At 41.5% G+C, this 14,829-nt stretch overlaps 1 protein-coding gene across 1 annotated transcript in view; it reads left to right on the top strand.

The window, feature by feature from the left end:
* Positions 1 to 288: 288 nt before the first annotated feature.
* The window catches only part of OXCT1 (3-oxoacid CoA-transferase 1), an 85,902-nt gene continuing 71,361 nt past the window's right edge, over positions 289 to 14,829 (top strand). Inside the window, 4 exon segments of the mRNA XM_063179613.1 lie at positions 289 to 397; positions 400 to 734; positions 4,195 to 4,303; positions 5,615 to 5,705. Of these exon segments, the coding sequence (XP_063035683.1) occupies positions 289 to 397; positions 400 to 734; positions 4,195 to 4,303; positions 5,615 to 5,705 (644 nt within the window).

The following is a 14,829-nucleotide window of genomic DNA, read 5'->3' as shown; positions in this document are numbered from 1 at the left end:
TCTGCCCTTTGCTTAATTCTTGTGCTTCTAGTCCTTGGTCACAAATGACAACACAGAAATTTAAGCCACCTTAACTTTATGGGGGAAAGGGCTGAGATGGCACATCTGAGTTATCCATCTGTGGTAATTGTGGAAAGGAAAACAGGAAAAGGAAAAGAAAACCAGGAAAAGCTCTTGTTTGCTGAAGTGATTATAGCATTGTAACACTGGTGTGCCGCTGGTTGATAGAGTTTGCCCACTTGTGTTTTGCGCGGGTTCTGATGGTTTTGATGAACAAACCCGCTGACGATGGATCGGAGGTATCAGTGGAGCTACACGAGTGGGGGCTGCTCCCTCCCGTGGGACAGCGCCCGGGTGGGGCTGCCTGTGCTCGGCAGGCGCGGGGCGGCTGGACAGCTCTCCGGGCCCCGCCGGAGCCGGCGGCTGAGGGGACACCGCAGGCATCCAACCCACCCTCCTGCCCTCCTCGCTCGGCGGCCCCGCCTCGGGCGCACCGACGTCAGCGCACGTCAGGGCCGAGCCCCTCGCCCTCCCTCCGCCTCGGGTTCCGCTGTCCCGCCGCTCCTGCTCCCCGCGTCCCGCCTTGGGCTCCCGCAGCCGCCGCCCCAGCTCGGCCAGGCTCCCGACCCCGTTCCGCTCCCCGACAGCCGCGCAGCGCGAAGATGGCGGCGTTCAAATTCGTCCTGCCGCCCCTCGGCCGCCGCATCCTCCTCCCCGCCGCACGGAGGGCTGAGGTAAGGGCGGGGGGCGGCGGGGAAGGCGGGTCCGAGCCCCTCCGCCTCGCCCAGCCTGCCGGGTGACCTTGGCCGACACCGCGCTCGCAGCTGCCCGCGCTGGGGCCAGCGTGTGTGGCAAGGGTAGCCGAGCCGCGGGTGGGCGGCCGCCCTACGGGCCGGGGGAGGCGCTTCCCGCCCCGCGGGGCAGCGATGGCTTTGTTCGTGAGGGGCTTGTCCCGCGGCCGCCCCGCGGGCGGCGGGAACAGGCGGGAGGGCAGAGCGCGGCCCCGCCGCAGGCCCGGGCCCGGCGGCGGGCGGGGATGCGGTGACCTTGAGACGCTGGCAAGGAGAGTTGGCTTAAGGTTTTTTTGGTCTCGTTTTTGCATTTAATTTATATTTATTAATTTAGATCCCCATAATTTTAAAAGGCAGCACAGTTACAGTGTGCTGCTGTGTATTGCCGTGTTGCTCTCACCGCCTCCTCTCCCGGAGGTGGGCAGCAGGTGTGCACAGCTCGCTGGCAGCCCCGCCATCTACTGCTATCCAGAAATGTGTGCTGTGCAGCCCTGCAGCTCCCTTCCTATGGGAAGCTTCTGCCAAATCTCGCAGATTTAATGGTTTCCAACCCACATGTAACCATAGCAAAGTTATTTTTTTTTGTTTCTTCAGCCAGGACTGTCTCTGTGGCCTTTCTTAATTTATTTTATTTTAAAAAGCTCACCTTCTCATGCCTTTGTTTACTACTTCTGATATCCTAATGGACAAATCTTAGCACTTTCAGGTTTTGTTTTACTATGTCATATTTTTGCTTTTCCAGATAATTAAAATCTGATTATTCTAGGAAGGAGCTCATCAGTCCCTATGTTAATTCCTTAAACCTGCCAGAATTGTTGCCAGTTCCTGAGGTTTTAGCCTGCTGCCTCGGTGTTCAGGGAAGCATAGGTGATTGCTGGTGCCTCAAGTCCCTGAAAGCCCATTGCTCTCAGACACCGGGTGGGTAGGAAAGGGACGAGGAGAGGAACATATTTAGGATAGAAGAGCAGATACACTCATTGGTGACGTCCAGCCTGCGAATGCACACTTGTGTAATGCATGCTTCTCTGTTCACCACTGTTGCACACAGTCGGGAAGATTAAAGAAAAGGTACCACGTGGCCTCTGAAATACTTTCCTATGCATGGGTACAGGGACACAGCAGAGGCCTAGCTTCCCTCCAGCCCTGGCACTCAAGCCCTCTTGCAGTCCTGTTGTACTGTGATTCCTAAAGCTGCCAGCACTTAATACTCCTTTGGACCTGCTCTGACAGGTCTCTATCCTTCCTGTTCAGAGGACCCTAGACCTGGATGCAGTGCTCCAGGTGGGTCTCAGCAGAGCAGAGCAGAGGGGCAGAATCCCCTCCCTGCCCTGCTGCCCACGGGGCTCTGGGTGCAGCCCAGGACACGTTTGGCTCTCTGGGCAGGGAGTGCCATGGCTGGGCCATGTGCAGCCTCTCACCCACCAGCAGCACCAGTTAGTCAATGAGTTCCTCTCCCAGTCTGTACTCAGGCCTGGGGTTTCTCTGATGCAGGTGCAGCACCAGCATCTGGCTTGTCCAGGTCTCTCTGGATGGCATCATATCCCTCAGGGTTATCAGCTGTGCTGGTTAACTTGGTTTACAAAACTGGCGGAATGTGTAGTTGATCTCTCTTTGTCATTGATGAAGATATTAAGCAGTCTTGGTCCCAGCATGAACCCCTGAGGACCACCAGTATCCATCTAAGCCTTTTGCCACTCCCCTCTGGATGTTGCTGTCACCCAATTCCTCATCCCCCAAGCCCATGCAATCAAATCCATCTCGCTCTAAATTAGAGACAAGGATGTTGTGTGGGACTGTGTCAAAGGCTTTACAGAAGTGCGGATGAATCCATAGTCCTTCCCTTGTCCACTGATGTGGTCACTCCATCACAGAAGGTAGCTAGTATGATCAGGCAGGACTTGCCCTCAGTGGAGTTATGCTTGCTGTGCTGAATCATGTCCCTGTCCTCCTGTGCCTTAGCACAGCTTCCACGAGGATCTGTGCCATGGCCCTCCCAGGCACCGAGGTGAAGTTGACAGGTTGGTAGTTCCTGGTGTCCTCCTTTTTTTACCCTTTTTAAAGGTGGCCACAATGTTTCCCTCAGGGAAGTCTCAAGGGACTGCACCTGACTCTGTGACTTTCCCAGTACCATGGATCAGTGGAGAAACATTCATGGTTTAATTTGGCATGCAGAAGGCTCTTGCAGTTTTTCTCACATGACATTGTTTCTTATGACCCACATACTGATTTTTTTTATTGAGCCCATCAAAGCAGAGGAACATCAGGGTATCCACTGGGAAGGAGGTAACCCATTCAGATGGGTTTTCTTAATATTCAGTATAAATTCTTGCAGCTTTAATTATAAAAAGAGAACAGCTTGTGTAATATTGAAACTGAGCCAAAATTTGTTGCCCTCGTTATAACTATAGGTAACTCTTAAAGTAAGAGCTCTTCAGGGAAGAACTGGACTATTGTCTTCAAAGTGTGTAAATTACCTTGTTTATTTATTAATTTTTCTCTCACAATATAATTTTTTTCACTCCTGCTATCAAGCTAGAATTTGAAACACCAGTAGGTAGTACTTTAGCTTCCAGATTTTCTGAATTTATTGAGACTGTTTCAACATAGTGACTTAGGTGTCAGTTTTCCTTCTGGTGCCTGAACAAATACTTGAGTAGTATTAATGCATGGTATTAGTGGTAAATATTAAAGAAAAAAAAAGGTAAGTGTGGTCTTAGTACATAACAGTACATACATAAGTTATGATGACTGCTGTGTAATGGCTTTGCCCTGTGAGGTCCAGGTTTGGGGGTGGGATTTATGTTGATTTCCCTCTTGCTCTCCATATTTCATGCACTTCTTGGAGTCTCCTTGATTATGGACTGTTATTCAACAACATGAGGATCTCTAAGACCACGTTAGAAAGTTCTAAGACTGCACAAGGAAACTGGGGGAAGGTTCACTCTGTGGAAGGGTGTCCCTGCTTACCATACTGCTGGTACAATGTTGTCCTTCCTATCGTTGTGTGGCTTCCACTCAAATTTTGTGGTGGTTTTGTCTTTCTTTCAGCAGTTTCTGATTATGTTTAGTGCCTGGATGCTTTTGAAGCTAATGTAGCAATATATAGGTTTAAGGAGTCTGTGGATGGCTCCAACTTGGGCCGAGGAATTGCATTTGTAAATCTGTTCTCAGAAAGGCACAATTTGTCAGTAATTCAGGATGGAATTCTCTTGTTTTTGGCGCCTGCGCTTTACTTTCCTTCCTTCTCACCCCTGCTCTCCCTTCCCCTCCCCACCCCGGTCTAGTATTTACAGCAGCAATATCTTTTTGTATCTATTTCCCCCTTATCTAGACAGAGGCACAGTCTTCATTATAAAGCCAATGCCTTTTGTTCACTCACTTGTTTCTTTTATTGTTGTTGCAGATCTGTGGGTGCTATTTTTCCACCAGCTGTCATCGCAACACCAAATTTTACACTGATCCTGTTGAAGCTGTAAAAGATATACCCAATGGGGCAACTGTACTTGTTGGTGGTAAATACTGAAATTCTTTAGGGTTGCAAGCATGTTATGTTAATGAGATACTTTTTACTCATTTACCTTGTTTCTTTTACTATTAACTAATTTGAGAATCCATGGAATTGCATGATTTTTTAAAAATGCCCTTCTGTTCATGAAGGGCATACTCTTTCAGTGAGAAAATCCAGGTTGTGTCATAGGGAAGGGAAAAAACCTCAGAAAAACAGGTTTTTTTCCTGACTAGCAAAAACCAAAAACTGGACTCCATTTGGCTGAATCCAGAAAATGACCTTGGGAGTTTTCAGGATGGCATTGTCATTTCACATGGTTTGATTATTTTATGTTTACATTCTCTGTATCCTGCACAGTCTCTGGGTCTCTGTGACCTTCAACAAACTGCCTAACCTGTTTCTGTGTTAGGAAGTGAAGATAATACTTATCTATGTTGCACTTAATGCTTATGTGTGGCATTTCCAGTAGAGTCAAGAAGTTGCATCATACTAACTTTCACTGTGACTTGAGCTTTTAGATATTGTAGATGCTTTCCACAATTTCACGCTGTTCCATCTGCATTTAAAAAAAAGTGATTTAACTATTTCTTAAGTTGTTTTGATATTGCAGAAGGAATGAACGTAAGATTGCAAAACACTTCAATGGAGATATATAATGAGGCAAAATTCCTTCTGCAGGAATTATGTTTGTTTTTGTTGTTGTTGCTAATTCATGAAGAAAAGAAGATTTGAGGCCAAGATAGGTTGGCCTTGAAAATCTGAGGGGTCTTTTAGAACCTAATTGTTTCCGTGATTCTGTGAAAAGGTAGTCCTTGTAGTGTGACATGGCATTTCATTTTAGAGGTGCTGGAGTCTCTCAATTGGCAGTGTGAGGCTCTTGTGCCTTGGTGGAGGTCCAGATTTTTGTGATTCCAGGCAGATATCCTCCCAAGGTCGTTCAGACTCCCAGACTTTTATCACCTAATTACACAGGCTAAGCAATGGGATGTGCAGCAGAGATAGGAAGGTTGAATGGGTAGAAAGAGAAGGTGGAATAATGGTTACAGGGTTGAGGATATACATGTGGAGAGCCATGGCCTGGGAGCACTTCCCTAAAAGCCCACTCTGATGGGTGAAGAGCCTTCTCCAAACTGGGAAGTGTCGGGTGAGTGGGAGATTCCAGTACTCCCAGAGCAAGTCTTTCTGGAAATGTTGATTTATTTAATTGACTAAGGAGTTTCTCAGAACATATTTTTAATTCCCATACTTCTAAACATTCTATGTTATTTCAAACACTTGTCACAAAATATTTTTTTTTTTTTTTTATTTTGTGTAGGTTTTGGATTGTGTGGGATTCCTGAAAACCTCATTGGGGGTTTACTGAAGACTGGGGTAAAGGGAATAACAGCAGTCAGTAACAATGCAGGGTAGGTATTCATATGTCTGTGGTTTAATAAGTACAGACTAAAAATTCCAATTATGTGAAAAGGCTGATATATATTAAAAATATCTTTCTTTTCAACATAATAATTTTATATTAACCAGACAGCTTGGTTTGAAAGTGTTATTTTTGGAAGGAGCCCAGGAAGCTCAGTACTATGTGTATACTCGACTTCGTCAAGGACCAATTGTCATGGTGTAGAGTTGCAGTTATATTACTATAATATTTTTATTTAAATTTTTGTGTATTTAACTGGTTGACTATAACTGGAAAGTCTAACTGAGAGGCTTTAAATCTAGTATCAGTGATTTTGTGTGTATGGTTTTTTGTGAAGTTCCAAATGGGTATATATTTTTAAACTCAGTTTGGTGCTTTCTGACCCTCTTGCTGTATTTGTTACTTTAAAAAAAATTCCAAGCAACACAAGACCAGCAGAGAATACCTATGATGAATGAATGGAGAGTCTCTTTAATGAGTCTTCAGATTTTTGATTTATGTTTTTAAATGTTTGCCCCTTAAATTCATGTGGGGTTGCAATTGAGAATACTTCTTTCATATTTAATTTCTCATCTTCTCATTCAGGCTAATTTTTACACAAACTGTTCATTATAGTTACATAATAAGCTCCACAATACCTAATACCTTATACCTCCACAATATAGATATATATAAGCTCCACAATATCTCATGATCCCCATATACATAACTACAGCCACTTCTGTTGAAGTGCATTGATGAAAATATAAATTAAATTAAATAAAAATATTAATATGTAAAATATTAATTGCACATTTATTGGATAACAGGTTTTTTTTTTTTGTATTTGGTACATACACAGTCAAACTTAAGCTCCTTAGAATCTTGTGGGAAACAATTTCTGGTGGATGATAAAAAGAAGAAAGAAAGAAAGTAAGAAATAATTTTGCATGGAAAGGTCAAGCACTAGAATAGAGATCATTAACTTCCCTCATAGTCTTATTTTTGAATAACACACATATATTTGCAGATAGAGAGGTTGAACAGATGTTCCTGAAGGGGAGGTGAAAGTCTGAATATGAGTAAAGGCAGAAAGAGGAGCACTGTGGAATAGGATGAAAAGGAAGACATTTTGTATTGTATTCTGAATATAGTTTCTGGTGTTATAGGTTAGAATTAATTTATGTTGGAATAATGTTAACTTTCCTGAAAATTCTTTGGATTTTGAGGTGGAAGTGATTTCTGTAAAAATTTCCACTGGCTGCTGGCAGGAAAGCAAAATTTAATTCCTGTTTCTTGAAACTAGCTTTGCATAACATTCATGAAAGCCTGGAGAGTTCCTCACAGAACAGTGTAACAATTTGAAAATGCTCAAGGGCATCTAGAATTATTTCTAAAAGTCTAGTTTGTAAAAATTTAAGTTTTACTCTTCTGTTGGACAGTATAATTTATTTTGAAATTTAAATAATAATAAAATAACTGTTTAATCTATCTTTGTATTTACTACTATGTGTTACTACTATGTGGAATTTAGCCTGTTATAGTATGGTAGTGTTTGGGAACCAGGTTAAAACACAACTGTTGTCAGAAATAAAGTCAGAATTCACATAACAGCAATTGCTACAATTTCTAATCTGCTAATTAGCCTATAAAAAAGCATGCTTTTCTAATACCATGTGTCTTCTTAGCATCTTCTAATACCATGTCCAAAAGTTTAGTGGTATTATCAAATATTGGAACACCAATAAATGCTTTTACAAATGAAGGAGGACAGCAATCATATACCCTACAGCAGTTGTATTCCAAGGGTCAATTGTTCCTGTAATGTTGAGGTGTCAGGCACTTTGTGGAATGAGTAATTTGCCACTTTCAAATTGCCATATGGTTTAGTGTGCTATTCTTTGGTGACCTTGTGTTGCAGTTGATGCCTGGCTGTGTTTCAGTTTCTTGACTGCAGCTGTTTTCTTCTCCCCAGCTCTTCCAGCAAATAGGAGGTAATTGGTTGTGGTCAGGTTTTCTTGTCCTGCAGGGGTTAGCAGGCAGCTTGTAATTGGAGCAGGGAAGGAGCCAAGTGCATGGACAGACAGCCTATTCTGGAGAGCAGTGCAGCTGCATGGATTAAGTCACATGCCTTTCAATATGTGAGAACCATGGAATGTTACAGGGCTGTCTGTTTATAACTAAAATAGCAGCAGTGGAGACAGTGATTCACTTACATCTAAGGGAGAGCAGTAATTAGGAAGTCCTGAAGTGTTCTTGCCAACTTTTCTAGCTGGAAACAAGGTTCAGCAGAGCCTAGAAATGCTTGGCAATGTCTGGAAACAACTTCAAAGGAGTAGGATGTTCACAAGTTCACATTCTACTTACTGTTCTGTACTGCAGTGTAATTGGGAGGAGATTCCTCCTGCAAAAACTTTTTCAAATCATGTAATTGCTGGCAAGTGAAGTCTTGATTTTGGCCTCTTTAAGGCTTTTCAATGACAAGTTGTACAGCAGTGTGATGGGGTGCTCAGCTTACTGTCTGCTGCTGCGCATTATGCCCGTGCTCATGCTGTGTGCTGGCCAGCAAAACAGCACCTTTAAGAGCAGTTACTCTTTTGCCAAGCCAAACAAGGCAAAGTGTTTGAAAGTGAAGCAGTTCAAATATCCAGTACCTCTGGTATTTACACAACTTGCTGCAGGGGAAACTGAAGCTTGTGAACCAGGGCAATAGTGCAAGATAATTGCGACAGATAGGTATGCTTCAAAATACATCCTCTCACACCTTCTCCTATAACTTGTTTTGCTTATGTTGTTCATACTGTAAATGCTTTATTTACACTGTGTTTTTGTAAGCCCTTTAAATAGAGAGTATTCCGTCTCAGTGGGCTATCAAAATCCATTTTATTATGGATTTTCTTCATTCTTGTTTCAATTTGATTCATTCCAGATTTCCCAGTATTAAAATTAATAAAAATATTTCAAAATAGTAAATAAATGACAGTAAATGAATTGATGAATAAATAAAATTTTAAAATCTCATTTTAAACATTGGTTCAGTAAATTCCCAAAATAGCTGTGATTAGTATACCATACCTTTTTGGTTGTTTTCTCATCTCCATGTAACTTCATGGTATCTTGTTGCATTCTGGTTGGAGGTTGCTTGGAACTTGGGACTTGGATGTTTTGGCTCAGCTAAAATTAGGCTCAGCTTTGGCTCAACTAAGACGTTCTAATGCAGGCTACCTGTTGTTTCAGGGCCTGTGTTGCAACAAAAACTATAAACATAGCCAAATATTTTAAATGAAAGTTAAAAAAAAGTGCATGAATTTTTTTTTTAATTAATTGTGCTTAATAAAACAGATAAATAATTTTGGCTATAATCACATACTGAAATTAGCATTGTATCTACCATCTGAATTTTGCAGACTGGAAATGAAGCCCATTATTTGTGATAACTGTATGTGTGGTCTGATTGTTTATCAAATTTTGGTTTTGTCTCGTTTTGAGATTTAAAAATGCATCCTTTTTGAATGCAGTAGTTTTGAATAAAAGGTTTTCACTTACACGAAAAGTAGAGAAGTCACGGTTAAGATCATAATTGCTTATCACCTGGGTGATCATTTAAAAGAAGACTGACAGCATCTGTCATTATCACTGGTTCAGACTGTGTTCTTATAAGGCATTATCAGCTTTTTGAACCTTTGATCTCTGTATTCTTTTTGGAGGTCTTTTAATGTAACAATATTATGCATTAGGAAGGAAAAGATGACTTTGAGATAAGCATTTGCACTTTTGAGCATGATGCCTGAATGCCATTACTTAGCTCTGTTAAGAAAAATACTCTTGTTTTCCTAATGGGTTGGGCTGTTTGTGGTTCCCAGATCCCCAAAAGACAGTATCTGTGGGATCAGATGCAGTGGTAAACTTACTGCACCCCATATTCTAAAGCACAAAATGTATCTTTATATTCTTCACAATTAAATAATTTGGATTTAAGACAGGTTTGATAAATGTTCTGTAAGGTAAAGTTTAAGGTTATCTCATTTTTCAGTTGTTGCTTTGAATGGTACATTTCTGTTAAAACCAGAATGTGTCTGCCATCTTTGCTGTGGATTACCTGGTTTTTCTTGAATGTAACTCATATGGCTTAATTGCACTGTTACTGTTACTAAAATATCTATATATCTATATGTCTGTCTGTCTTAATATTACTTATGCTTACTAAAAACATATTCAAATGTAAATGCGTATGTAAAAAAAGACCATCACGTGGAAATTGCATTTTAAATTCACAGAAGGTTGTGAATTTTTTTCCATATTGTATTAAGTATTGAGTCGTTTTAGTGGTACAAATTAGATAATCTCTTGGTTCAGAAAGTTAAAATGTAACTGAAAATGTCTATGGAACAGGCAAAGAGGCTTGTACGTACACAGAGATGGGATCAAGGTGATGCTCAGAGTGTCTTACATTGTGTGCGTCATTTTTGTATATTTATAAGAAATTCTTCAAATGTCCCAAATTCGATATATTTTCAGAAATTAAAAAGAAGGCCACCTGTGATTCTTACCTCTCTTGGTAGAGAGAGAAGAGTGGAATTATGTAAAATCCTGCACATAGCAAATTGCCAAAATCAGGAGACTATATATTTTCAGTGAATTTGATTATTTGAATTTGATTTTTTTTCTAAATTGTCTGCATTCTTTAAAAAAATCTAATCAGGTGCTTTATTAAGAGCTGTTAAATTGCTGACACTGTTTGAACTGCAAATCCCTGAAAATCTGCCTAGGTCATCTAGCTAATTTTAGTGTGGAGGTGATTTAGGATTTTGGCAGGGCAGGTTGTTCTAACTTTGTACTACGTGGAACTATTGCGAAATCAGCTGTGGAGATAACTTTCTGGTTGTGATGACAAATGAACTCAACAATGGTTGGCAGATTGGTTGTAGAAATGACAAAGTTAAATCTACCTTTCGGCTTGGTGACTTTTTAAGTGCGATGCATTCATGATGAAATTTAAATATTTATCAGATTAGTTCTATACGATATACCTTCTCTGTGAAGGAAAAATATGGTACATTTTAGACATTCTGAATAGAGTTGTTTGACTTGCTATTATAAAAACACAGTACACCATTTCATACCAGAAAGGAAGGCGGAGAGGGGAGACTGCTGCTGATGTAACCACACAATCTGTGGTATTTCTCCTCTTGAGAAATTATTTGCCTTGTATGGACTTGGCCTATATGCCTGCACCCATTACTGTGACAGCAGAAGAGCATCATTTTTGGAGGAGGATGGTGGAGGAACAATACTGCCATTTTGCTGTGAGACTCAAAAAGAAGTTATGAGAGCAGAGAGGACAGAGTTCCCATGAGAATACTTCAGTAGCAGAAAGACAAGGGTCCAATGCAGACACTGCAGAGAAGGAGTAGAGGGAGAGTAAGGCTCAGGAATGCCAGTTTGTACACAAGGCTTTGTGATCTTCCACAGCCTTCCCTTCCCTTCCCTTCCCTTCCCTTCCCTTCCCTTCCCTTCCCTTCCCTTCCCTTCCCTTCCCTTCCCTTCCCTTCCCTTCCCTTCCCTTCCCTTCCCTTCCCTTCCCTTCCCTTCCCTTCCCTTCCCTTCCCTTCCCTTCCCTTCCCTTCCCTTCCCTTCCCTTCCCTTCCCTTCCCTTCCCTTCCCTTCCCTTCCCTTCCCTTCCCTTCCCTTCCCTTCCCTTCCCTTCCCTTCCCTTCCCTTCCCTTCCCTTCCCTTCCCTTCCCTTCCCTTCCCTTCCCTTCCCTTCCCTTCCCTTCCCTTCCCTTCCCTTCCCTTCCCTTCCCTTCCCTTCCCTTCCCCTCCCCTCCCCTCCCCTTCCCCCTCCCCCTCCCCCTCCCCCTCCCCCTCCCTTCCCCTCCTTGTCATTGTCTCCTGAGCAGGACCACCGTAGCATATGGCAGAAGCCATAATTCCCTCTTCCACCTCTCTTTTCAGTCTACAGAAAGCTTCTTTTTTCTTCAAAGAGCTTCATCCTCTCTTTTTTTGCTTTCCATTTAGCAATTTGCAATCAGACACATGGGAAAATGTCCTAGGAAAAGAAGGTGCCTGAAGACAGTGTCAAGGCATTTGGCTAAAGTCAAGAAACAACAAGGCAAATAGGCATTATATCTCTGAATAATTTACCTGTCTGTGAGCTGAATCTGTTTTTCTGTGTCTGTTAACTCCTATTCCTCATCTTGTTATCATTTTTGATACCCTTTGGGAAGTGAGGGACAGAGAAGGAGAAACACAGTGTCATCTGAGCTGGCTCTTTAGTAGCCGTACAGATGGGGAAATTATGGTGGGACATAGTGTCATTGTTATGAGCCAGCTATATGATTGGGGAAGATAAGGTATAATGAACTATTATATGATTATCTGCATTAATTTTGCCCTGGGTGTGCCTGCACTTTTGTTCAGTGTCTTCCAAGAAACACGATCTAGTAGGCATTTATTAATTTTCTGCACAAAGGCCGTTAAGGATCTTTCTGGTGCAGCCGGGATTATACTTTATTTTTGTGGACCTAAGAATCTGTGTCCCTGAGAACTCAGGTGGTCCCTTCGACCACATAACTTTCATGTTGGTAAAGTTTCATACTATAGTCAGGCACCCCTGTAAGCCTGAAAGCTTAAGACTGCTGCTAAGAAATGCCACGCAGGCAGTGATTGATGCATTCCTTTTACTTGGGAAGCATATCTGGTCTTCCTTAAGAATGGAATGTGGACCTATCAGAAGGTACAATTGCATGTAACTCGGAGCAAATCCTTTTGAAGACTGAAAAGCTGAAGTTGCAAATAAAATCAGCCTCTCATCTTCTACATGGAGAATGTCAGAGGAAATTGGTTCCTTTCCTCACCCCTAGCCTATTGCCAAGAAAATTTCTAGCTCTGGAACAGGTCCGTCTGTTATCAAGTTTCATGCTTCATTATGTAACACTTGGAGCTGATGAATACCTAAAAAGTCTGCCTGTCTATCTCCAGAAGCTGACTGGTATCTTTATATAAAATGTTTTCCTGGAGTAGAACCAACCATTTATGTGCATTTTTTGGCAGCAACAGCTAGCTGCAGAAACTTTAGTTTCTGTCTGAGGTGGAGCCTTGCCACAGGATTCTCATTGCATGCTTTTCCTTCTCAATCTGTAGTCTTCAGGGGTGCTGTAGTTTTACCCTCCTATCCTTCCAGTTCCCAGATTATGAGAGAAGGAAGATCAGAGGGTGCATCATGTTAGCTCCTTGATCAACATATTTTAATTCTCCAAAACTCAATGTATTCATTTTAATATTTCATAACTAACAATTTCTGGTCATGTGTAATCTCCCAGGAATATCAGCTTCTGGAGAATCTTTGAACAATTAGTAGAGGAAGCTATCTCTTTTAAGAAGTCTAGAAGGAGACCCTCATTCTAATTGCTGCTGCTTTCCTCCAGTAAAGGCAGCTGGCCTGTTCTGACCACACCCACATGTTTTAGAAAGGCAGAGAGAGGGGAGAGTTGTAATTGTCTTGTGATGTTTCCTTTTACACAGCCCCCCCAACAATAAACCATTGTGTGTTTTGTGCCGGAGTGTGTGACATTCCAAGTAGCCATTTTTTTTCTGCTTAAGAATGCAAATTTTTATTTCCTGCTTCATCAGGCTGTGTAGGGCTTGTTGGTGTGTGAGGCTTTTTATCAGTTTGGAAAGTTAGGTAATCTGTTCTTCCTGTGATGCTGTAAAATGTGTTACACTTGAGGCACCAAAGAAGAAGGGCTGAGAGCAGCAGATTATTGTTTATCTGCAGTAAACTACCGACATGTTGTCTTTGACTACTTCCAGTACACTGGAGATGTGTGGGCTAGATCTGTCTGGGAGTCATATTTGGTGAATTTTTTAGATTAGAAAAGGCAGACATCGTTTTTGTCAGGAAGTTTTTGTAGGTCTGACAGGGACAAAACAACTAGAATGAACGTGTTGCTAGACAATCAGAGATCCTTAATTTTTCTTGTCTATATCAATAGTTTGGGGTAACTTGGGTCACTGGTATCCTTAATTAATGCCTAGTTTTCTTTTCCTATATGCACTTCATGTATTTTATTGATTCACTTTTCATCTTAATACAAAATGGGCAAACTTCTAGAATTTCAAACATATCTGAAGGTAAAAATGCATTCAGTGTCTAGCACTAATGTGTACTTTCCCTTTTCTGACTGCACTCATAACAACTATGTCAACTTCTACCACACCTTCTTCCTTCCTATCTAGGGCAGCATATTTTTATTGCATTTACCTTTGTTTTAATTTGTAAAGGACTGAATCCAGCTTTTGAAATAGGTGTGTGGGATATATTGTTTTCACGCACTCAGTAAAGATTCTTTTTTTTTTTCTTTCTATGGTTGCTGTTTGATACGTGGAGTGTAGCCTGCAAGGCACATCTTTATAGGTAACATTTTGAGGGTAAACATAATCAAAGCTGAAAAGTTCAAAAAGTTCTTTTCTTAAAACAACATGATCAAGAAAGCAGCAAAAGGCAGCAAGGAAGAACTAATAACTTAAAATTGCCATAGAACTGTTACATTGAAAGAAGTATCCATAAACCAGAGTTTTTGAAAGTTGTAATCTTGGATAGAGATGTCACATGAAAATCAAAGGGTAGGGAAAATAAGAGTGAGAACAGTGTTTCTGTGTGAAATGTGTGTTTCTTGGGACATTGACATGTAAGAGAAAAACAGGAAATATGAAATACGCTGAAGTGTTCAAGATGGGTTTTTGAAGGGACATGGAAACTGATGCACATGAAAGCAAGAGGGTTATTTTAGCTGGAAACCTAAATGCAGATTGCATCCTCAAAGGAGATGGATGGCAGTGTATTTTCTTTCAAGAAATGTACATCTAAAAAAGCCCTATATGAGTAATGGCAACAGGATTTTGTGCTGTTGCTCTGAAAATTAAATGCATGTGGGAGTTGAAGTAATTTTGTGTTACCAGGCAGGCAGAACCTCCTGGTGCATGACTTTTGAAAGGTGAAATTCCTGTTCTCATTGTGCTAGGGAAATATGACCTTGTTGTATGCTTAATAACGGATCCTCACAGCAATTTTGTTTTTGAACAAATTTGCTACATTTGAGGAGAAGAAAGAGTGACTTAAGAAGTGAAGAACA

Source organism: Melospiza melodia, chromosome Z, assembly GCF_035770615.1.
Source record: "Melospiza melodia melodia isolate bMelMel2 chromosome Z, bMelMel2.pri, whole genome shotgun sequence".
Lineage (NCBI taxonomy): Eukaryota > Metazoa > Chordata > Aves > Passeriformes > Passerellidae > Melospiza > Melospiza melodia.
This window is presented reverse-complemented; position numbering and strand designations above follow the sequence as displayed.